Raw genomic sequence first — 23,113 nt, 5'->3', positions numbered from 1 at the left:
TATTTTTATTTGTTAGTTATGATTTATATGTTATAACATAAAATTATTAATAATAATATATTTTTTTAAGCTTTCATTATATCAATATTTTACTAATTTAGTTTATTTTTTGAAAAAAATGATTTTTTTATTTTTTTTTGGTAATAGTCCGCGGGTTAACCGTTTAACCCGCGGGCTTATGCGGACCGGACTCGGGCTTAATATTATAACTCGTTTATATTTGCCGACGGGCTTGTTCGCCCCGTTTAATATGCGGGTTTATGCGGGGCGGGTTAAACGGGGCGGACTAGCCCGCATACCCAGCTCTATAGTGCGATCAAAGTTGTTTAATGTGGCTAAAAAATGTCATTTTAATTAAAATAAGGGTCATGTTAACTTGTGCTCTAAGGGCACATGTTAAGCTACCTAAAAATAGAAATATATAGTATTTAATGATACAAAGAATTTAATACTTAGAAAATTGAATACAACACAAGTTCAATAAATATTTTCCACATTTATCTTCTTAACATGTGCCTTAAGGGCACGAGTTAACATTCTCCTTAAAATAATATTTTTTTTAGTAAACAGTCAATTTAACATAGACTATTATTCTCTCACCAACATCTCCTATGTTTTGTTATGCATTCGTGTTTAATTTTGTCATCATAATCAACAATCATGCATTTCGTATTATCATCTCTTCTCGTAGAAACTATCAGCTAAACAGTTTTTTATATTTATCTCAAAAATTTGAATTTTAAGATTTTAGTCAATGTTTTTAACTTCTTTTTTTTAAAAAAAAAATAAAAATTAGTCGGGACAAGTTAGCCTATAAAATTAAGGGGTATGTTTATGTAGTCGAATTGATTACGTCATTGCTTTTTTATTAGACGTAAAAAATTGACACTTTATCACTGCCAAACTAAAAAAAGGAAGAATTGACTTATTTTTTTTATGAGAAAGGAAAAAATGAATTTGGTTTCTTTTATCTGTACCTACCCCCATTGAGCTATTTCTATATCTACGTACCTACATACATTTGGAAATATAAGCGGATCAGAAAAAAAAATGGATAAACCAAAACCAAAATAGAAATTAATTGATCTATTTTGGTTCAAATTAGAAAATCGAACTAGTTTGGTTTGATTGTTCGATTTTAATGTTAGATGAAATAAAAAATGTTAGATGAAATAATATGGTTTAAATTTTTTTTATCAAGTAATTGAAATAATGTTAATTTATTTTTTTTTTTTTTGATAAGTAATGTTAATTTATTTGGTTTTGTATGTAAAGAACAAATGACCAACTCAACAACTTCATTATTCACATACACCTTGCTTATATAGATGCAAGCATTACAAGAGAGATGAGCCTAAAAACACAAATGTATTGGGCTAAACTAACAAGGCGCAATAACAAAAACTACACAACAAACTCTCCCCTAATTGAACAATCCTAAAAGTTCAATTAAGGTAACTTGGCAAACACGCTAACAAGCAAACAAAAAAAATAAAGTAAAACAAGGTGAGGATGCAGCAAAGCTTCCTTGACTCAGCATCAAAGTATAAGAAACAGGCCAAACTTTAATCATTTCATCATCATGCCTAGACCACTTCTAGTCATTATATCTGCCAATTAATCCTGTGATTTGCAATGCTTGAGGTCAACTGTTCCTTCCTTTGCAAGATATCTCAATAAGTGAAATTTCACATCAATATGCTTACAACGACCGTGCATAATGGGATTCTTAGATAGCTTGACAGAGGAACTGTTATCACAGTAAATTTGAGTGCACACCTTTTGATCATTCAGCAAGTAGCTTAGTATATTTCTTAGCCAGATAGCTTGGCAGACACATGCAGCTGCTGCAACATACTCTGCCTCTGTGGTAGACAAGGTGACAATGAATACAAAGCCTGTAGTGCTTTTTCTATCATTCAAATCTCCTACATAATCAGAGTCTGACCATCCAACTAATTAAAAAGGTTTCTCTGTATCACATTTGTACATGATTTCATTTGTAAGTGTACCCTTCAAGTACCTCAATATTCTTTTAACAGCTGCAAGGTGCATGTTTGTAGGCCTTTCCATGTATCCAGCAATAAGACACACTGAATAAGCTAGGTCATGCCTTGTAGCTAATAGGTACATTAAGCTTCCAACTATATCTGCTTATACTCTCTTGCATCAGTAGCTTCACTACTTTCATCTTTATCAAGCTTACAACGAGGTATAATGGGGCTACACACACTATTACATTTTTCCATTCCAAACCTGCTCAATTCTCAGTTGCATATTTTTGTTGACTGATGTATATACTTTCTTCTGACTGGATTACTTCCACTCCAAGGAAATATTTCATTTTCTCCAAATCAGTCATTGAATTTTTTTTTTTTTGCATTGAAGATTTAAACTCATCCATCATAAGCAAATCATTTCCAGTGTATATGAGATCATCAACATACAAACTAACTATCAGGATCTTACCATTGGCCTTGTGTTTCACAAACAATGTATGTTCTGAAGGGCATTTTTCAAATTTCTCAGTGTTGAAGTAGGTTTCAATTTTGCTATACCAGGCCCTTGGTGCTTGCTTTAAGCCATACAGTGCTTTCATAAGTTTGTATACTCTATTCTTTTCTTTCTGATAACCTGGTGGCTGTTCAATATAGATATCTTCACTTAATTTTGCAGCAATAGCTAGTATTGATCTAATTGTATCCCATCTTGCAACAGGAGCAAAGACCTCATCATAGTCAATACCATGCTTCTGATTGTACCCCTTTGCTACAAGTTTTGCCTTGTGCTTGTCAACTTCTCCTTTCTCATTGTATTTTGTCTTATAAATCCATTTCACACCAATCACATTTGCTTCTTCAGGCAGAGTAGTGAGTTTCCAAGTATTATTCTTTTCTATGGATTTTATTTTCTAATTCATAGCTTCTATCCATACCTTTGATTTGATTGCTTCATTGAATGTTGTTGGATCTTCAGTATGTACATAGACTGCAAGATTATGCAATTCATCAATTTGATCAAGTTCATTTCCTGTAACAAAATCATTGAAACTCTAAGGTGGTCTTCTAGCTCTTGGAGGCAAATTCATTTGATCAACATTAATTTGAATTTCACCACTTTCATCACTTGAAGTATTTATGTCTTCTTCTACTTGAGTCTCATTGTTATTCATATTCTCATGAATATTATCATCTGTAATGGCAAGAGCTGATGTATCATTTTCTTCCACACTGAGAATATCATTGTCACTTAATTGTCCTTCTTTCTTATCTGAATTCTTATTCCAATTTCAACCTTTACTTTCTTCAAAAACAAAATCTCTACTGATGACTATCTTTTTCCTTTCAGGGTCATATAGTTTGTAAGTTTTCGACTCTTCACTTAGTCCAAGATGAACACATTTCACACTCTTATTATCCAACTTGCTTCTTTGGCTGTCAAGTATGTGAGCAAAATCTATGCATCCAAAAACTCTAAAATGATGCACAGAGGGTTTGATTCTCCAAGCCTCTTCTAGTGTGATGTATTTGACAGATAGTGTGGGGCTTCTATTCTTCACATAAGTGGCCCACTTCAATGCTTATGGCCAAAATACCTTTGGTACACCTTTTTCAACTAGCATACTCCTTACCATATTCATTAATGTTATATTCTTCCTTTCTGAAACACCATTCTGCTGAGGGGTGTATGCAGTGGTCAATTGTCTCTTAATTTTATGATAGGATTTTGGATTGATAGGTCCACATATATCAGAGTGAACAAGTTCAAGCTTCAAGCTAGCTCTCCACATGGCCTGTTTAGGAATGACATCTTTGTGTTGCTTGCCTATTAAGCAATCTGAACAGTTTTCATCTAGCTCCTTCAGTGCCGGTAGGCCTTTCACCATGTCCTTTTCAACCAAGATATTCATTCCTTTGATGCTTAAGTGACCATATCTGTTATTCCAAAGTTGAGAATTGACATTTTTTTGAAGCTTGTAGACATCTGGGAGCAATCACTTCTGCCTTTACAACATACATTCTATTTGTTGACATATAAGTAGCAAAAAGCAATCCCTTCTCTTCATGATAAACTTTGCATGTGTCATTTTTGAAGACAATTATTGCATTCTTCTGCTGAATTTGTCCAATGCTAAGGAGATTGGTTTTTAAATCAGATATGAAGTACACATCAGTGAAAATGTGAACTCTTCCATTGATACAGAGTTTCACATTTCCTTTTCCCATAACATTCATCCTAGAGTCATCACCCAACTTCACAGAATCTCTATAATTTTCATCAAAATCATAGAATCAATCTCTATTTCCTGCCATATGGTTACTGCAGGCAGAGTCCAAAAACCAATTTTCACTTTTTGCATCATCATTAGTTTTGGCCATAAGGAGCATTTCTTCTTCATCATCAAATTCAGCATAGTTCACATTTTCACTCAAATTGGGACAATCACTTTGATAGTGTCTCAATTTGTGACCCTTGAAGCACTCAACATTCTCTTTGCTTTGTCTTCCCCTACCACGACCTCTAGAGGAATTAGAATTTCTTCCCCTTCCTCTGCCTCTGCCACCATTAGTGACTTTGATAGCTTGCTCATCTTGCTTGATTTGTTGACCTTTCATGCGTTGTTCATGCACTATCATGCTACTTTGCAGCTCATCAATGGAGAGTGTGGTAACATCACTTGATAATTCAATAGAACATACTACATGGTTGAACTTTGCAGTCATTGATCTAAGAATTTTTTCAACTACAGTGGTTTGTTCCACTCTTTCACCACAAGAAGTCACCTTGTTGGTGATTATCATGGTTCTTGCAAAATATTCTTCTATTGATTCACTCTCCCCCATTTCAAGAACCTCAAACTCTTTGCGTAAGGCTTGAAGTTGTGCACGTTTCACCTTTGTGGAACCTTGATATTTAAATTTCATAGCATTCCAAATATCACGTGCAGTTTCACGATTAAGAATTGTTTCTAAGATGGATCGATCGATAGATTGAAACAAGTAATTCTTTACTTTCAAGTCTGTAAGCTTACTTTCATTTGCGATCAGTTGTTACTCCGCTGTGGCATTTTCAGGCGCCACCGTCACACCATTCTCTATCAAGCTCCAATATTCTTTTGATCGGAGCAAATTCTCCATCAACATCGCCCAATGATCATAATAACCGTCAAATTTTGGAATTGAAGGTTTCAAGAAGTCTGAGTTTTCTGCCATGGTGAAGAAATTGCAATTGGTTCACAAGGAGAGAAACTGAGGAGGGAGAAAGCTAAAGAAGATGATCGGAAAAGAAATCTTTGGAACGGTTATGGTGGTTGCAACCACCGTAACTAACTGTTTCTTGCAAGAAACGAAAAACAGGTGATTGATTAAAGGCTCTATGATACCACTTGTAAAGAACAAATGGCCAACTCAACAACTTCATTATTCGCATATACCTTGCTTATATAGGTGCAAGCATTACAAGAGAGATGAGCCTAAAAACACAAATGTATTGGGCTAAACTAACAAGACCTAATACCAAAAACTACACAACATTGTATTATAAAATATTGTCTACTAAAATAAATAAATATAATTATGTTAGTTTAATTGATTTTGAGTATGTTGTATAAATTTATTTAATTTGAAATTGTTTAAAAAATAGAGAGCATATAATAGTTTGTATGAAAAAAATGATAGTTTGAGAAATTGGTAGAAAAGATACACCGAAAAATACGATAATTGGGAATACACTTAATGAAAGTACTATTTAAAAGAAAAAAAAATTATAAAGCGATCAACCAAATCGAAACAGTTGATGTGAATTTTTAGTTAAAAACAAATTTGTATGTTCCGTTAAGGTGCTATGTTAATAGTGAATTTTATCTTAAATAATTATAGTTAAAATTCTCTGTTAAAAACTTCATTTTGTTGTTAAAAACTTTTTATTTGTTTGTTCTTGTTAAAATTTCATTTTAAGGTTATGTTTAAGTGTTATGTTTAAGTGTTCTTATCAAAATCTAAGACTCCATCACAATGATTTAAGGTTAAATTAGTTAAATGGTCCTTTAAAGATATTTTAGGTTTTACAATGATTCCTTAAAGAAAAAACGGTCCGTTTTGGTCCCTTAAAGATATATCCGTTAGTCACAATAGTCCTCTCCGCTAATTTGTTTCTATATAAAACGTTTGATCATTTTGTTAAAAATGCAACGGTAGGATTTGCATGTCTACTGAATGTAATGTTGAACCATCATCAAGTAAATATTTCTCTTGTTCTTGTTTTTCATCTTCTCTCTTTTGTTCTTCATCTTCATCACCAAATTCATCAAACAAACCAAAAACTAAATCTCCAAATTAAAAACCGAAACCCAAAATTGCTGGAAACTCAAAATACAGAGAAATTAAAAATCGAAACTTAAAATTGCCAATTGCTGGAAACAAACCGAAACTAAATCCCCATCTACATCGCCAATTGCTGGAAACTCAAAATTTAGAGGGTAATTACTCGCTGAAGACACATCTTCTTGAGATTGTGGTTGTTCCTCTAGTTTTGGTTCTTGTTATTGTTGTTCTTCCGGTTGTTGTCATGGGAATTTTTCTCTTTGGGAACCTAATTTGAGGGACCATATTTATCTCGAATTTGGTCAGTGAAACTTGGTCTGAAGTTGGTATTAAAAAATCCAAATCTGATTTGGTATCAAACTTTAATTTTGTTGTAAATCTAAAAATATTGAAGTTGAAAATCTTAATTTTTGTGTGTTTATTTAATGAATTTTATGAACATGATGATGAAGATGAAGAACAAGGTGAAGAAGAAGATGCAGAAAGAGAGAAAAAATTATTTGATAATGGTGTATGGTTAGATATAGTGTACCTTCTAAATTCAATGGTTATTTTTATTTCAACAAGATCGAATGGTTTAAATTAAAGATTTATTGAGATTTATGGTGGACCACATGTAATGTTAGTCCACCTAATACATTTGGTGTTAAAAATTAACGGAGAGGACTATTGTGACTAACATAGATATCTTTAAGGGACCAAAACGAACATTTTTTTCTTTAAGGTACCATTGTAAAACCTAAATTGTCTTTAAGGGACCATTTAACTAATTAAACTATGATTTAAAAAATAAACCGAAGTCGTTTTGGATGTTTTGGATTTGGCAAAATAAAAAAGTTAAGCATTAAATCAGTTGGTTTGCCTAAACCGCCGTTTTGCCGGTTTTTCTTTTTCAGTTTTGGCCGGTTCATATATACAGATTCTTTATATGCCCGGTCCAACAATCAAACAAAAATAAATTTAAAATTATGTACTAATATACTCTAGAAATTAGGCCGTTTGTTATAGCTTATTTTAGAAAAAAAATTATTATTTTTATAAAAATAATCACTTTTAAATATTTTGTATTTGTTTGTTATAGATTTTTAAAATAATCAGAAGCTAAAAATAATCAGAAAACAGCTAAAAATGAGAAGCTACTAAGAGTAAACATAGAGTAAATTCAACTTTTCTATAAAATCTCTAAAAACTAATCTCTAAATTATTTTAGATCAAAATCACTATTTTTTTAATCTGTAACAAACAGACCGTATGTTTTTTTTGTAAAGTAGCCTAATATATAAAAATTTACTCATTGAAATGAATAACGGGAGATTTCATATTCAAACTTTGGTTAGCCCTTGCATATATTCAAACTTTGGTTAGCCCTTGCATATATATTCAAATAAACTGATTTATATTCACGAAGATTACTCCTATCTAATTATAAGCTCTCAAATCTAATTTAAGTACGTGACTTTGTATATTGATGTGTCTGCCTTTAAGTTACTATTTTTTTTCCTTAGAAGGTAATTTACTGAAATTAAACACACATATAATTGTGTTACCACATATTTGAATCCGGGTCATAACGTCTAGCCTAACAATTTCGACATTTTTACCAATTAAACTAGGACTTATGGGACTAGCTTTAAATTACTACTCCCTCCGGCCTTATTTATAAGCAAAAGTCAACAAAAGAATTTGACCTTAAATATAAGCAAAAATTACCAAAATCAACCTTATTTAATGCTATTATTACTAAAACACCCTTATTAATTGTTCTACTTCTTTGACATGATTGCATAGTTTCAATTTAATTTAATCTATTGTAAGGGGTAATTTAGTAAAAATCACAAGTTTTTTAATATTTATAAATATAGCAGGTGGGAGTATATTCCAAGATAATAAATTAATAAATCTGCTAATAAGTGTATTTCATGGTCGGTGCGGTGCCCAATCACCGTTTCTACTTTCTACACATTGCTCAAGCTTACTAGGATATTTTAGTATTTTATTTTCATGAATATACAAATATAACTTCTTTTTTTTTTTTTTTAACAATGCAGATATTTTATCTTGACGTTTGATCTAATAAAAAAATTGAAGTAGTAAAAAAAATAATATTAGTTGTACTCTTTTTGATTTCAAAATTGTTCTTGAGACGAGAAAAAATTTAGGGTCAAAGAGCCGTTAAAAAACTGAAATTTTTGTCCCGCATTGAATAGCGTTACAATTTTTTGTGCTCCATAAAAATTGTATAAAATACTAAAATAACATCTTATCTATCAAACATTGAATAAGATAATTTTTTTGCTTAATTAGTAAAATAGTCCCTTAAATATATTTTTGATTTCACATTGGTCTCTTAAAGAAAAAAAAGTCCGAATAGGTCCCTTAAAGAAAAAAAAAGTCCGAATAGGTCCCTTAAAGATATATCTGTTAATCAGTTTGGTCCTTTCCGTCCATTTTTTCGAGGACAAAACTGATTAACGAAGATGTCTTTAAGGGAGCAAACTGATTAACAGAGATGTATTTAAGGGACCTATTCGGACATTTTTTCTTTAAGGGACCAATGTGAAACCTAAAATGTCTTTATGGGACCATTTTACTAATTAAGCCTAATTTTTTTCAATAATTTAAAGAGTCAAGGAAAAAAAAGAAAAATTTGAATTGAGTAATTTTTAAACTTTTTAGGAGTTGACTGAATTTCAATATCATATTACTATATTTACATCCTTAAAGAGTACCCAGGACACTGTTTAACATTTTCCTAATTTAAATTCTATTCTATTCACTATTTTTTTTCTTTCAAAAACTGAAATTCTAACACACATTTTTTTTCTATCCTGTCTCCAGCACACCAAATGGGCCCTAAAGCAGGGGCGGATCCAGTGTTACATGAGGGTGTGCACCTGCACACCCTGAACTTTTAAAAATTCCACATAGTATCTTATTTATTTTAATTTTGCACTCTCTGAATTTTAAATTTTGCACCAAACACCCCAGTTTCTTCTTATCTGATGGTGCATTATGCGAACGCGTGGTAGTGTATCATGGGGACGCGGAGTATTTAATATTAATTTATTACTCCAACTTGTTGGAAATATTACTCCAACTTGTTGGAAATACTGCCATAATTATTGCTTTCTGTCTTTTCATTTAGTTATTATTTAATAGGAATCGAGCACAGTTCTTGCAAGTCCCCAAATTTGAACTTTGCCATCGAGCTACGGTAGTATATAGATAATTTGTTTGCATATTAAATACATATATGTAATATTTCAATATATGTAATTATTAATTTAATAGAATATATATTATAGCAATAATATTTAATTGAAGGAAAAAATTTGCACCCCCTGACCTAGGGTCCTGGATCCGCCACTGCCCTAAAGGTAAATAAGTGGAATGTTTCGGATTCCAATCCGAGCACATATATATATAGTTCGATATTTCTACCAACTGTGTTAAGCTCATGAGAAAAACAAATCTTTAATTACATATAGTATAAAAAATGAAAAGCGGTCTATTATGCTTACTTTTTATTTTACTGTTCTATTATGCTTACTTTAATTCGAAGTCGGCGCCACGCAGTTGTTCATCACATGGAACACCAATTAATTAATATATTAATGTTAAGTTATGCCATTAAGGACCACATGTTAAGAACCCAAATATAAAAATTATTTCTTGAAATTTGTATTCTCTCCGTCCCGAATTATAAGAGAAAATAAAAAAATCACACTTATTAAAAAAAGTAAAACATGAAAATTTGAAATATGTTTTTGTGGGTTTTCCTTGGAATAAGTTGCATAGAAAGATGTAAAAATAATTTTTATTGGTTGTTGTTTATTGAGAAAAGGGTAGAGAGAGAAAATTAAATGCAATTTGCATTTAATTTTATGAGAATAAGGGAAAAACATTCTTGAAAATGACTTTCTCCCTTATAATTTGGGACAAAAAAAAAGAGCTTTTTTCCCTTATAATTTGGGACGGAGGGAGTACATTTTTATGCATTAAATTTTTTACATTATTAAATACAGTATTTTTTTTTTGGTACATTAAATACAATATTTTTATGTTGGGATACTTTATCATGTACCTTTAGGTCACATGTTAACCTAACTTATAATATATAGCGACGACAAATTTGAAAGTTTTAATTATTCACAACAATCAAGTTGTTATTACTATTTGAAGAAAAGTTGAGTTTTAACTATTCACAACAACCAAGTTGTTATTATTAATGTGAAGGTTGAGTTTTACATCTAAACCATTCTCTTCCTCTTCATAGTCTATGAAAGGTTACAATGTTGTCACTACTATTCCTATTTGTTCTTTGCCTAATTCTTCCATTGTTGGTGTTCTTCCAAAAACATAGTACCATTACACATAATCCACCTGGTCCTAAAGGCCTTCCCATAATAGGGAATCTTCATCAACTAGATATTTTAAATCTTTATCTTCAATTTTCTCAATTCTCAAAAATATATGGTCCACTATTTTCACTTCAACTTGGTTTTAGAAAAGCTATTGTTGTTTCTTCAGCTGAAATTGCAAAAGAAGTATTGAAAACCAATGATCATGTGTTTTCTAATAGGCCTAAGTTATATGGCCAACAAAAATTAACTTATAATGGGTCAGAAATTGTATTTTGTCATCAATATGGTGATTTTTGGAGAGAAATGAGAAAAATTTGTGTTGTTCATATATTTAGTTCCAAACGTGTGTCATATTATTCTTCTATAAGAAAATTTGAGGTGAAGAAAATTATTGAAAAAATTTCAAGGCATGCTACTTCTTCAAGTGTTACAAATTTGAGTGAGTTATTGATTTCACTCTCAAGTACTATAATATGTAGAATTGTTTTTGGGAAAAGCTATGAGAATGATGAAAATGAGAAAAGTAGGTTTCATGAAATGTTGCATGAGTTTCAAGCTTTGTTGGCAGAAGTCTTCGTATCCGATTATATTCCATTTATGAGTTGGATTGATAAACTCAGAGGATTGCATGGTCGTCTTGATAAAAATTTCAAGGAGTTTGATGAGTTTTTTCAAGAAATTATTGATGAACATTTGGATCCCAATAGAGAACATGGTGCAGATGAAGAGGTTATGGTTGATGTCTTGCTCCAATTGAAGAATCAACATTTGTCATCAATTGATCTCACTTTTGATCATATCAAAGGCGTCCTCGTGGTATGAATCATACATGTTTTAATTCATTTTTCTCTTTTACTTTTTTGGTGATTTCCTTTCTTTAAGTATATACACTTTTAATTATATAGTATATACACGTTTTCAAAATATCTAGCACATATACAGGACAAATTATCACCGATAAAAAATTTTAAAAAATTATCATATGTGATACAAGTTCTAAATAATAAAAATTTCAAAAAAAACTATTTCACACGAGATAAATTATAACTGACATAAATTTCAAAATAACTAGCATATACGATACAAATTATCACGGATAAAATTTAAAAAAAAAATAAAAACACTAGGTCATTTGTTGTAAAGCATAATCTCGATGGTTCTAGTAACTCTTTCAAGAAATCCTATTGAAATGCACTTACAAATTGCCCAACAATGAGATCGTAACGCTACGAGCGAGAGTTGAACTCATGTTCTTATGGAGTATGAATCAACTCCTTATCAACAGATTTTGTAGGTCTGCATCATCATCATTATTGTTGTTGTCGTCGTCTATTATCCATTTTTGGTAAAGAAACAACACTTACCGATATCAATATCTTTAGTTACATATACTACAATTTGAACACTATTGTTGAACGAGTGAATATGGCAAAAGGCTAGGCAATTTCCCACTACAATTTAATCCCATCATACAATTTAATCCCACTATCGTTGAACACAAATAATTGACAGGTTGGTCCTCCAATAATATGTCGGGTATTCCTAGGCAGCATATCTATCTATCTAGTCTAGTTGTAAAAGAAAAGCATGATCATCAAAGAAAAAAACCTATCTACCAAGCATATATACAGGTTAACGTATTTTACAATATTGGAAAAAATTTACTTGAGAAAGAAATCTATCTTATTGACTTTAAGATTTTTGACAGAAATTAATCACTACTTACTAATTTTCCCTTTGCAATTTTTTATGCATATATTAAGAAAAGTTGGTAGTATAATAAATATGTATTTTTTGAGTATTATAATTACTATATTGTCCTTTATGAAACGATATCTTTGTAGTTAACTTTACGTATTCCAATGCAAAATAGGGTTATGTTTGGAAAAATAATAATAAATGTGTCTAACGAATTGAAAAATAACTTATATTTAGGAAAACATTTTATCTTTAAAATGGTACTTATAATTAGGGAGGTAGGGAGTAGATTGTTGTAACGAAGATTGAGGCCAATAGAATCATGGAAAGACATTTCCATGTTGGCCTAATTTGTTTACTCCCTCCGGTCATTTTTATAAGGAACACTTTGGAGAAAAAATTTAGTCATTTTTATAAGAAATTTTGACCAATTTTCAAATGTCTTAGATGTTTAATTTCATTTATGTCCTTATTTAATATGAGAGAAAATATTAAAAATAAGTAAATTAATTGAAAATCACTATGTACAATGTATTTTTTTGATATGTGTAATTTTTATAAGAGTATTAAATGAAAATCACTATCTACAATGTATTTTTTTGATATGTGTAATTTTTTCAAAATATTTTTTATAAAAAGGATCAGAGCAGTAGAACTTAGTACTAGTAAAGAATAATTCCTAGCAATGACAAAGGAAACAACTGCAATTTATGGAACTAAAATTCTACACATTATGTAGTAAATATTTCAATTTGCCCCATAGAATCTAATATACAATCCTTTCTAGATAAGGATAAGGATTTTGTAGGACCATATACGTGTGGTGTTCAGCCAAAGGCAAATGCTTCTTGCAATTGCTTAATTAGTCACATGTTTTCGATTCATTTATGTAATTTTCTTCATATACAGCATGCTGTACTAAGTCTTGCATGTGGTACTGACATGTTTGAAATAGATACAAATAAGTTCACACATCTTTATTGTTCTATAAATAAAGGCTCTAGTAGAATGCCAACGAAACACATGCATGCAAAACAATCCTCACTCATTGTGTATCCAGGAAATTAAAGGATGTGGGGCAGTATATATATGTGTGAGGATTATTTTTGATATGTGTATTATTTTCAAAACAATACTATTTCCGTCCTTAAATAAAAGACATCTTAGAGGAAAATACGGAGATTAAGAAAGTGAATTGCGATATTAAATTTGTTGACGATTGCTATCTTAATGCCCTAAATGTTTAGGTAACAATTTTAGGGCTTTTAGCCAAGTTTTTTTTATGAGATTAAATGATATAAGCAGACAGAGTAAAAAAATGTTACACAAACAACAAATAATGTTTTATCTTTCTGTCACATCACCCCACTCATGTATGATTATTTTGAAACTACTTATATGACATGGAAGAGCGGTAATTTCTCATTGGATGTCCGTGTAAACTTTCATTATACTGACTGCTTACCATCTTTAAACTCTTTTTTTTTATTTGTCGTGGAAAGTGAAAAAAGTTGTAGTGTGGTGCTAATAATATGCATTCCCAAAGTATGAACTAGAACATTTGGTCTATGGACATATTTCTTTGATGTTGACTAGGATCCATGTTGTTGAGACTTTAGTGTAAGTTCATACAGAACCATATAAAAAATGTTAGATGTGTGCCGAAAAAGTTGCAATATCCAAATTTAATCTACAATGTTATTACTTTTGTTGAATCAAATAAGTTCAATTATGTTGTCATTGGTATGTTAATTTTGTATAAACATATTTATGATTCTATAATTTGCTACAAAATTTATCTTCAATACATATTTTAAATATTGCGTTTTACAGGATATGCTTGTAGCTGCGATAGATACCACATCAGCCACATTAGTTTGGGCTATGACTGCCCTAATACGAAACCCAAGAGTAATGAAGAAAGTACAAGAGGAAATTAGAAACTTGGGAGGTAAAAAGGATTTCTTAGATGAAAATGAAATTCAAAATTTTCCTTACATGAACGCCGTGATAAAAGAGACACTGAGATTTTACCTACCAGCTCCACTACTTGTGCCAAGAGAATCAAGGGAACAATGCACTATAAGTGGTTACAACATTCCAGCCAACACAATAGTTTATGTGAATGCTTGGGCTATTCAGAGAGATCCAAATATTTGGAAAAACCCGGAAGAGTTTTATCCAGAGAGATTTTTAGAGAGTTCTATAAATTTTTTGGGGCAAGATTTTGAACTAATTCCCTTTGGCGCGGGTCGTAGGATTTGCCCAGGTATGTCTTTGGGAGTTGCATCATTAGAAATTATCCTTGCTAATCTTCTCTTTTCCTTTGATTGGGAATTGCCAAATGGGTTGGTAATTGAAGATATTGATGATGAAATGTTGCCTGGGATCACTCAACACAAGAAGAACCCTCTTTGCCTTGTTGCCAAGATCCCTTCGGTATAGATGCATCCCTATGTAGCAACTCTTGGTTTGTTTCTTGCATTATATGCCTCTTTGTTGGGACAATGTTATGAAAAATATGAAAACAATTATGTTTACAGTGAGTAAATTAACGATTACCAAGTTAATGTTGGAACTTAATTAAATGATGAACACACACATATATAATTGAGAGAAAGAATGAAGAGAGAGTGAAAACAATTACGAAAAAATATCAACACTCTTACTTCTATTGGTGATATGTCAATTTATTTATACACTTTACACACATTATGGACTTAGGCTAACATATACTATTTAGGCCCAATAACATCATCATACAATCCATAAGACCATAACTAATCATTCAACTAATCCTAGCAACTTGTGATTAACACAACACAGCTAATTAATTCATATCCTTTATTATTTAGAAGAACGATGATTGATTGAACTTTTCACTCCGACCCCCACATTTCTTTTATATTCACTGAAGCCAAATGATGAAAGTTTTAAGTTTTTGCTGATATATTAGACCATTTCGGTAACTGCGAACCGAACATTAGCGTTTTCGGTACACAGAAACCGAACGTCAGCTTGTTCGGTACATGCGAACTGAAACGTCCTAGATTTCGGTACGTTGTTACCGAAAATTTCATTGGGTCGCTGGAATTAGGCCATTTTCGGCAGAAGTTTACCGAAATAATTATTTCGGTACATGCGAACCGAAATGTTCCAGATTTCGATAAGTGGTTACCAAAGTTTATCAACATGTCAAATTTCTTCGGTTCGTATAAACCGCAGTACCCTCTAAGGACAAAAACGGAAATTCAGGGAGTAGAAAAGAAATAAGGGGGGTCGGGAAAGAAAAGGTCTAATTGATTTATCGTTCTATTTCTGATATGTCACTTATTTATACACTTTACACATATTATGAACTTGGGCTAAAATATACACTATTCATGCCCAATACAAATTATATAATCCATAAATGATCATTCAACCAATCCTAACAACTTGTGATTAACACAATACATGGTGCAATACAATTAATTAATCAACCCCTTCACTAATTAAATGCAATACACGTAATGTATTTTTTTCAAGTATAAATTGTATCATAGAGGTGCGGTGTGTGTGATTTAGGTGGGGTGTAGGTAAGTGTGATTAGCCATTGTTTTTGTAGCCATGGTGTACACGTATATTTTTTTCTTTTGTGACTAAAAAGCATCGATGTAGACGCATATATTGTATTGTCTTTTATTGCCATGTCTTATATATGCCACATACATTAATATTATCTTTGGCTTTTTATAAAAAGAAAATAAGTCTTTTTATTTTATTTATAATAAGTCTAGATATTTTTCAAATACATTTGTAAGCACAAATAATAGTATGCTATATCATCTAGACGATCTTATCCGAAGGTTAAAATATTTGAGTGGACTCTAACATCCAAAATAACAAAAAGAAATAAATGAGGCCTAAAAACTAATTATATATATACGTGTATATATTATTTTATTCTAAGATGAAGTTACAACTAAAGCATTTTTTTCCTCTATGACAATGTTGTCACTACTAATCCTAGTTTTGTGCATAATTTTTTCATTACTTTTGGTCTTCATGAAACATAGAAGAACCAATATTAATGCACCTTATCCACCTGGTCCTAGAGGCTTACCCATAATAGGGAATCTTCATCAACTAGACAATTCTATTCTTTATCTTCAATTTTCAAAACTTTCAAAAATCTATGGACCATTATTTTCACTTCAACTTGGTTTTAGAAAAGCTATTGTTGTTTCTTCAGCTAAAATTGCCAAAGAAATATTTAAAAACAATGATCATGCATTTGCTAATAGACCAATCTTATATGGCCAACATAAATTATCTTATAATGGGTTAGATATTGTATTTTCTCATTATAGTGATTTTTGGAGAGATATGAGAAAAACTTGTGTTATTCATATATTTAGCAATAAGCGTATTTCATCTTATTCCTCTATAAGAAAGTTTGAGGTGAAGAAAATGATCAAAAAAATTTCTAATCATGCTTCTTCTTCTGTTGTTACAAATTTGAGTGAATTATTTAGTTCTCTCACAAGTACAATAATTTGTAGGATTGCTTTTGGGATGAGGTATGAGGATGAAGGAGTAGATAGTAGTAAATTCCATGGAATGTTGCATGAGTTTGAGGCGATGTTAACGGCTTTCTTTGTTTCTGATTATATTCCGTTCATGGGTTGGATTGATAAACTTAGAGGATTGCATAGTCGTCTTGATAGAATTTTCAAGGAGTTTGATGAGTTTTACCAAGAGGTTATTGATGAACATTTGGATCCAAATAGACAACAAATAGATGAAGTTATTGTTGATGTCTTACTCCAATTGAAGAAACAAAATTTGTTTTCAATTGATCTTACTTTTGATCACATCAAAGCCGTCCTCATGGTATGTGTTTTCATTCAATTCTCAACTTCAATTTTTGTTTTTGGTTAACTTTTTAAATCCACTTTTACCAATTCTTTTTTTAAAATTGTGGATTTAGTTACCCCGCGAACGTTTGTACTATAGTCAAATGGGACTTATAAAATTGTAGATTTAGTTACTCTGCGAATTATTTGTGAGAGATTAAAATTTTTTACAAGCCCCATTTTAATCTCTCACAAATAATTTAATGTTGCAATAACACTATTTTGTGACAAATTGATTTACAAATAAGCTGAACCCTCTTTAATAATTAAGATTCAAATTTTGGTGTCAAAGTTGGTCATGTCAAAATTAAGAATTTTACAAAATTTATTTTCAAATAGTACATAACTAACTAATTTTTCTAATGTATATAGGATATACTTGTAGCTGCAACAGATACTACATCAGCCACATTAGTTTGGACAATGACTGCACTAATAAAAAATCCTAAAGTAATGAAAAAGGTACAACAAGAAATTAGAAGTTCAAGAGTTAAAAAAGATTTTCTAGATGAAGAAGATATACAAAATTTCTCTTACTTAAAAGCCGTCATAAAAGAAACGTTGAGATTGTACCTACCAAACACATTGCTTGTGCCAAGGGAAACAAGGGAGAATTGTACTATAGGTGGCTACCAAATTCCAGCAAAAACAATAGTATATGTGAATGCATGGGCTATACATAGAGACTCTGATGTTTGGAAAAATCCAGAAGAGTTTTATCCAGAGAGATTTTTGAAAAGTTCTATAAATTTTTTGGGACAAGATTTTGAATTGATTCCTTTTGGAGCTGGTCGTAGAATATGCCCAGGTATTTCTATGGCAGTTGCATCATTGGAACTTATCCTTGCTAATCTTCTCTATTCGTTTGATTGGGAATTGCCACATGGATTGGTAAAGGAAGATATTGATTTTGAAATGTTGCCAGGAATTGCTCAACATAAGAAGAATCATCTTTGTCTTTCGGCAAAGATCCTTATGTAGATACAATTTATTAATTTGTAGCTCTTTGTTGGATTTCTCGTGATGCATATATACATTGAGGAGTGCTAACAACACACTCTAACACACTCTCTTCTATTGATTAAAATTTATATGGGTCCCATAAAAGTTATATGGATCCACATTTTTTTATGGGACCCATGTGAATTTCAACCAATAAAAGAGAGTGTGTTGGAGTGTGTTTGTTAAAGAGTGTGTTGCTAGCATTATTCTATATACATTACCCCCTAGAAGAATTGTGAATATTTATTCAAGAACCAATAAGAACAAACTATAAACTATACGTAGATTTGCATGTATCATCCTCTTTGTTGGATTTCTCGTGATGCATATATACATTACCCCCTAGAAGAATTGTGAATATTTATTCAAGAACCAATAAGAACAAACTATAAACTATACGTAGATTTGCATGTATCATCCTCTTTGTTGGATTTCTCGTGATGCATATATACATTACCCCTAGAAGAATTGTGAATATTTATTCAAGAACCAATAAGAACAAACTATACGTAGATTTGCATGTATCATCCGTCTTTTTCCTTCGATTTGGGAGGTACTTGATGAAGTATCAAAGTAAGTATATAATTATCGTATCCACAGGGATTGTTCCGAATCAAATACGAGTAAATTGGATCATATAAAAGTAATTTGCTATAAAATAAATAGGGGGAAGTGTTCAGATTTCAGACTTGAGAAAGTAAATGACAAGAAAATAAGGTTTTCTTTCAAGATGCGAAGGCGATTGGATCTTTTCGGTTCATCTGGTCACTATTGTCTCGGATATCTCATGCGTATTAACAAATTACAAACTTAGTTCCATGATTCGATTAAAATAAATAACTATGTCCAATGTCTTGGTACATAGTCCTCTCAATTGATTATCAATCCCTAATGTCTTAGGATGACCTATAATCAATTGAGGTTTGTTTCTCTTTAATCCTTGAATTCACAATTAACAAACCTATATGTCTAAAGAATAAGTTAATTGTACAATTATCTCTAGGTCAATCAATTCGTTTCTAATGTCTTAGTAAACAAACAATTATAATCATCAAACAATTCGCGACGTTGTATAAAGCATTAAGAACAAGAGATAAAAGAATGAAACTAACTTCGTAATTATATTAAAACATCATATGAAATTCATGGTTCAAGACAATAATAACTAGAATCCCCTAGGATCCAATCATAGAGTTTAGTTACTCATAATCATAGAAATAACAATAATTAGAGTGAAAGAATTCATTACAATGAAGAACAATGAAGAAATTCGTGCTCTGATCTTGATCTCAAAAGTGCCTCTGTCGCCGTCAAAACTGTCCAACCCTAATTCTGAACAGAAAAAGTATATATATAGTGTAATCTGCGTACCGGCGCCCCGCGCCAGCCCGTCTGCGCGCCGCGCAGACTGACAGAATCCTCAGGCAATTCTAGCATCGTTTCTGCGCGGCGCGCCAGCTTGGCAGAATCTACAGACACTTCTAGCAGCTTCTGGGCGCGGCGCGTGATGCTTCCTTGGTCTAGGCGCAGTACACTTCTATTCCTTCACTTTTTGGCCTCAAATCCTTGTGTTCCGAGCATTCTTGTCATGATTCTTTTCCTCTTTATTCTTGCATAAAAACATACTAAATGCTATCTAGAAATGCCCTAAAATGTGGTTAAAACATAGTAATGACGTGAAGTCATCACAACCCCAAACTTGAACTTTTCCTTGTCCTCAAGGAATACCTTCATCCATCGGAAAACCTGGCACTATCTTTACAGCTTAATTCAAATACATCAGAATCAGTCAAGTCAATCATACACCTGCAACATTTCAAAGATCATCCCTATTATCAATATACTCGCACACAAATGAACATTGGAAAAATCAAGAACTTCTCACAAATATTGACCAAACAATAATCACTTCACTCCCTCACATTCTCTCCTGTTTGCATTGTTAAATTCACTCAATCAACACATACATAGCCATTCTACCATATGCTTGCAAACATTCTAACAATCGATCGACATGCATAAAAATTCACACCTTTAGAGGACTTGAGGGTTATAACGGGGCTTAGGTTTTTAGGGTGGATATTTTTTTTGGATGGTAAGCAGAAAAACTTGGAGTTTTAAGGATCACCTATTCACATGATTGGATATTTATTCAAACATCTTCCCCAAAAATCAAGAATTGTTATACTAGAGAACCTTTTTCATTTCTTCTTTTTTTTTTGAAGAGATTCATTTACATTCTCTCTTGGTGTCATTTTTTTTTCTTTCTTTTTTTTTTTTTTTTTTCACTATATTTTCAAAATATTTTTCTTTTTGGTTCTCTAGTACCCCACCCCAAACTTCATCAGTTGCTAATACCAAAAGCAACCCCAAACTTAATGATGAGCAATGTGCTCGAGTCATAAGTTATGATCTAACTCCAAGAAAATCATCTTTTTTTTTTTTTATAGTTTCAAAACTTGGGTTGTCAAACAAACAAAATTTTTCATTCGGCTCAAATGGGGTTAACGAAAGATATAACATTTTTAAAGGTGGCTTCAACAAGGCTCAAGGTACCAAACAACGTGCCTCGGTGTGTAATTCAGAGCAATCAATCAATTAAGAGAACAAAAGCAAGTTCTAGAGAATTAGCTAAGTTGTGGAATCTCTCATAACACGAAAAAGTTATGTGTTTGGGCTCGAAAACTCACGGCTAGGCCGGATTATCGAGTGGTCAATGTTTGAGAAACTTCCTCAATTTTTCTAATTATCATAAAATATAACAAGCAATTAACACAGAGACTCACAAATCATATCGCATGGATGGTAACACAGATGATCCTTAATGACATTTAAACAAAACTATTCTGAAGTGCACAAGTTTTCAAACAGACACAAGCATTCATAAAAGACAAAAACAAATTCAAGTTGAAGGGATTAAGTAGTACCATAGAGTCAATGCGGATGGGACGATCCGCTCCCATCACGTCGATCTCCGAGGCCCAGGTCCGCCTCATCAAACATACTTCTCTCCTGATATGCAGCACGACAGAATTCACAGGCCTTTCTGGCCATCTCTGGGCGCGCCGCGCCGGTTCTCTGCGCCGGAGCGTGTCAAGTCAGTGTTTACAGGCCTTTCTAGGCCTCTCCTGGCGCCTGGGCGTGTCAAGTCAGTGTTTACAGGCCTTTCTAGGCCTCTCCTGGCGCCTGGGCGTGCCTGTCTCTTTGACTCCACTTCCGCACTTGCTTAACCTGCAACCACAACTAAGGCATAACACGAATAGACATTAGTAACAATTAAAAACCTTGGGTTGACTCCCAAGCAGCGCTCGTTTAACGTCCATAGCTTCGACGGTCCATTACTTCAAATTAGGGAGGATATTTCAGACTTGTTTCACCCCAACTCCTCTTTTGCTCTTTCTTCAACCGAGAATTATTCAGATCAACAAGCAATGATTTCACTATTGTCGGACGGCGAATGAACTTTATCTGCTTATTCCTCCCTTTCTTTCTTTTCTTCTTTCGTGCTCCTTTTGGACCTTCCTTAGAATCATCCACACTCTTTTTCCTAAAACTCATCATGACGGTTTCAACTAGCTTCGTCACTTCTTTCTTTACTAAACATTCCAAATGAGGGATAACAATTTTACAAGCACCCACACCCGGATTGACTTCTTCCTCCTTATACACCTTGTGCAACCAAAAGGCAGGGATTATACCATTTAAATTCCAAGCCGAAGTGTCATAATCCTTCTCCAATTCTTTAACAAGGTCATCTTCTTCCAAAGGAGTAAGCAAGCTACTAAGTATGACCGGTTGCTTTGAATCTTCTCTCAAGAATACATACTTCCAATTAGGAGGAAGTTCTTGCAACCCCGGAGGACTTGGCTCAAACTCTTCCTCCACTAGCAATGTCTCATCCACTTTTAGCGTTTCCGCTACTTGGCACTCATCCAATTGTTGAAGAAAAAGTTCAATTTCATGATCCCATTCTTCTTCTCTCACATCCTTTGCCACATCCTCTAACACATCCACCTTGAAACATTCGGGTACCACTCCACAAAACTTTGTTGCTTCAAACACCTTGAAGCATACTTGTTCATTGTCTAGACGAAACATGAGCTCACCCATCTCAACGTCAATTAGCGCCCTTCCGGTGGCTAAGAATGGTCTTCCCAACAAGAGAGGAACTTCAGCGTCCTCCTCCATATCTAGAATCACGAAATCAGCCGGGAATACAAATTCAGCACATCTTACCAAAACATCTTGTAAAATTCCATGTGGGTAGGTAATTGACCGGTCGGCAAGAGATAATTGCATCTTTGTCGGTTTAGCCACGGCACCCGGGATGCGCTTCATCATAGACAAGGGCATCAAATTGATGCTTGCACCCAAGTCACATAAAGCTCTCCTAACATGTAAGTTTCCAATAGAGCATGGAATGGTGAAACTTCCCGGATCCTTCTTCTTTTGTGGAAGCTTCTTTTGAATTATTGCACTACACTCTTCGGTCATGTCTACCGTCTCGTCATCAAGAGGTTTTCGCTTCTTTGTCAAAAGCTCCTTCATAAATTTCGCATATATGGGCATTTGTTCCAAAGCCTCTGCAAAAGGAATATTCGCTTGGAGACTATGAAGCATTTTCATGAAATTTTTGAAGTGTTGGTGCTCTTTCTCCGTAGCCTTCTTCTTTCGCGGATACGGCAACTTGGCATGGACTGAAGTGTTTTCCCCTTTGTTGCTATCCTTCTTTTCTAAGCTTTGATCTTTCTTCAAAGTGTGGTTCTTTTCAACTAACTTCTCATCACTCTCTTTTTGAATTTTTTTCTCTCTCTCATTTTCGACTACT

The 23,113-nt window shown here is 32.7% G+C and overlaps 3 protein-coding genes across 3 annotated transcripts; 2 read left to right on the top strand and 1 right to left on the bottom strand.

Moving 5' to 3' along the window:
* Positions 1-4,292: 4,292 nt before the first annotated feature.
* LOC123922080 lies at positions 4,293-5,213 on the bottom strand. Its single transcript, XM_045974822.1, has 2 exons — positions 5,090-5,213; positions 4,293-4,969 (listed from the first exon to the last, which is right to left on the bottom strand). The coding sequence occupies exons 1-2, from the start codon at positions 5,211-5,213 to the stop codon at positions 4,293-4,295; spliced, it is 801 nt and encodes a 266-aa protein (XP_045830778.1).
* Positions 5,214-10,491: 5,278 nt separating this feature from the next.
* Positions 10,492-14,955, top strand: LOC123920263 (cytochrome P450 83B1-like). Its single transcript, XM_045972485.1, has 2 exons — positions 10,492-11,503; positions 14,219-14,955. The coding sequence occupies exons 1-2, from the start codon at positions 10,616-10,618 to the stop codon at positions 14,828-14,830; spliced, it is 1,500 nt and encodes a 499-aa protein (XP_045828441.1). The 5' UTR covers positions 10,492-10,615; the 3' UTR covers positions 14,831-14,955.
* A 1,368-nt stretch (positions 14,956-16,323) lies between these two features.
* Positions 16,324-18,313, top strand: LOC123920261 (cytochrome P450 83B1-like). Its single transcript, XM_045972484.1, has 2 exons — positions 16,324-17,260; positions 17,656-18,313. The coding sequence occupies exons 1-2, from the start codon at positions 16,370-16,372 to the stop codon at positions 18,262-18,264; spliced, it is 1,500 nt and encodes a 499-aa protein (XP_045828440.1). The 5' UTR covers positions 16,324-16,369; the 3' UTR covers positions 18,265-18,313.
* The last annotated feature ends 4,800 nt before the right edge of the window (positions 18,314-23,113 follow it).

Source organism: Trifolium pratense, linkage group LG4, assembly GCF_020283565.1.
Source record: "Trifolium pratense cultivar HEN17-A07 linkage group LG4, ARS_RC_1.1, whole genome shotgun sequence".
In the NCBI taxonomy this organism is placed as follows: Eukaryota; Viridiplantae; Streptophyta; class Magnoliopsida; order Fabales; family Fabaceae; genus Trifolium; species Trifolium pratense.
This window is presented reverse-complemented; position numbering and strand designations above follow the sequence as displayed.

What these genes read in the sequence shown, in the direction of transcription:
- LOC123922080 (XM_045974822.1), bottom strand. Translation starts at nt 5,213, where the DNA reads ATGGCAGAAAACTCAGACTTCTTGAAACCTTCAATTCCAAAATTTGAC. An exon ending in TTGGAGCTTGATAGAGAATG is followed by an intron (nt 4,970 to 5,089) that starts GTGTGACGGTGG and finishes GATCCATCTTAG; the next exon opens with AAACAATTCTTAATCGTGAA.
- LOC123920263 (XM_045972485.1), top strand. Translation starts at nt 10,616, where the DNA reads ATGTTGTCACTACTATTCCTATTTGTTCTTTGCCTAATTCTTCCATTG. An exon ending in ATATCAAAGGCGTCCTCGTG is followed by an intron (nt 11,504 to 14,218) that starts GTATGAATCATA and finishes TGCGTTTTACAG; the next exon opens with GATATGCTTGTAGCTGCGAT.
- LOC123920261 (XM_045972484.1), top strand. Translation starts at nt 16,370, where the DNA reads ATGACAATGTTGTCACTACTAATCCTAGTTTTGTGCATAATTTTTTCA. An exon ending in ACATCAAAGCCGTCCTCATG is followed by an intron (nt 17,261 to 17,655) that starts GTATGTGTTTTC and finishes TAATGTATATAG; the next exon opens with GATATACTTGTAGCTGCAAC.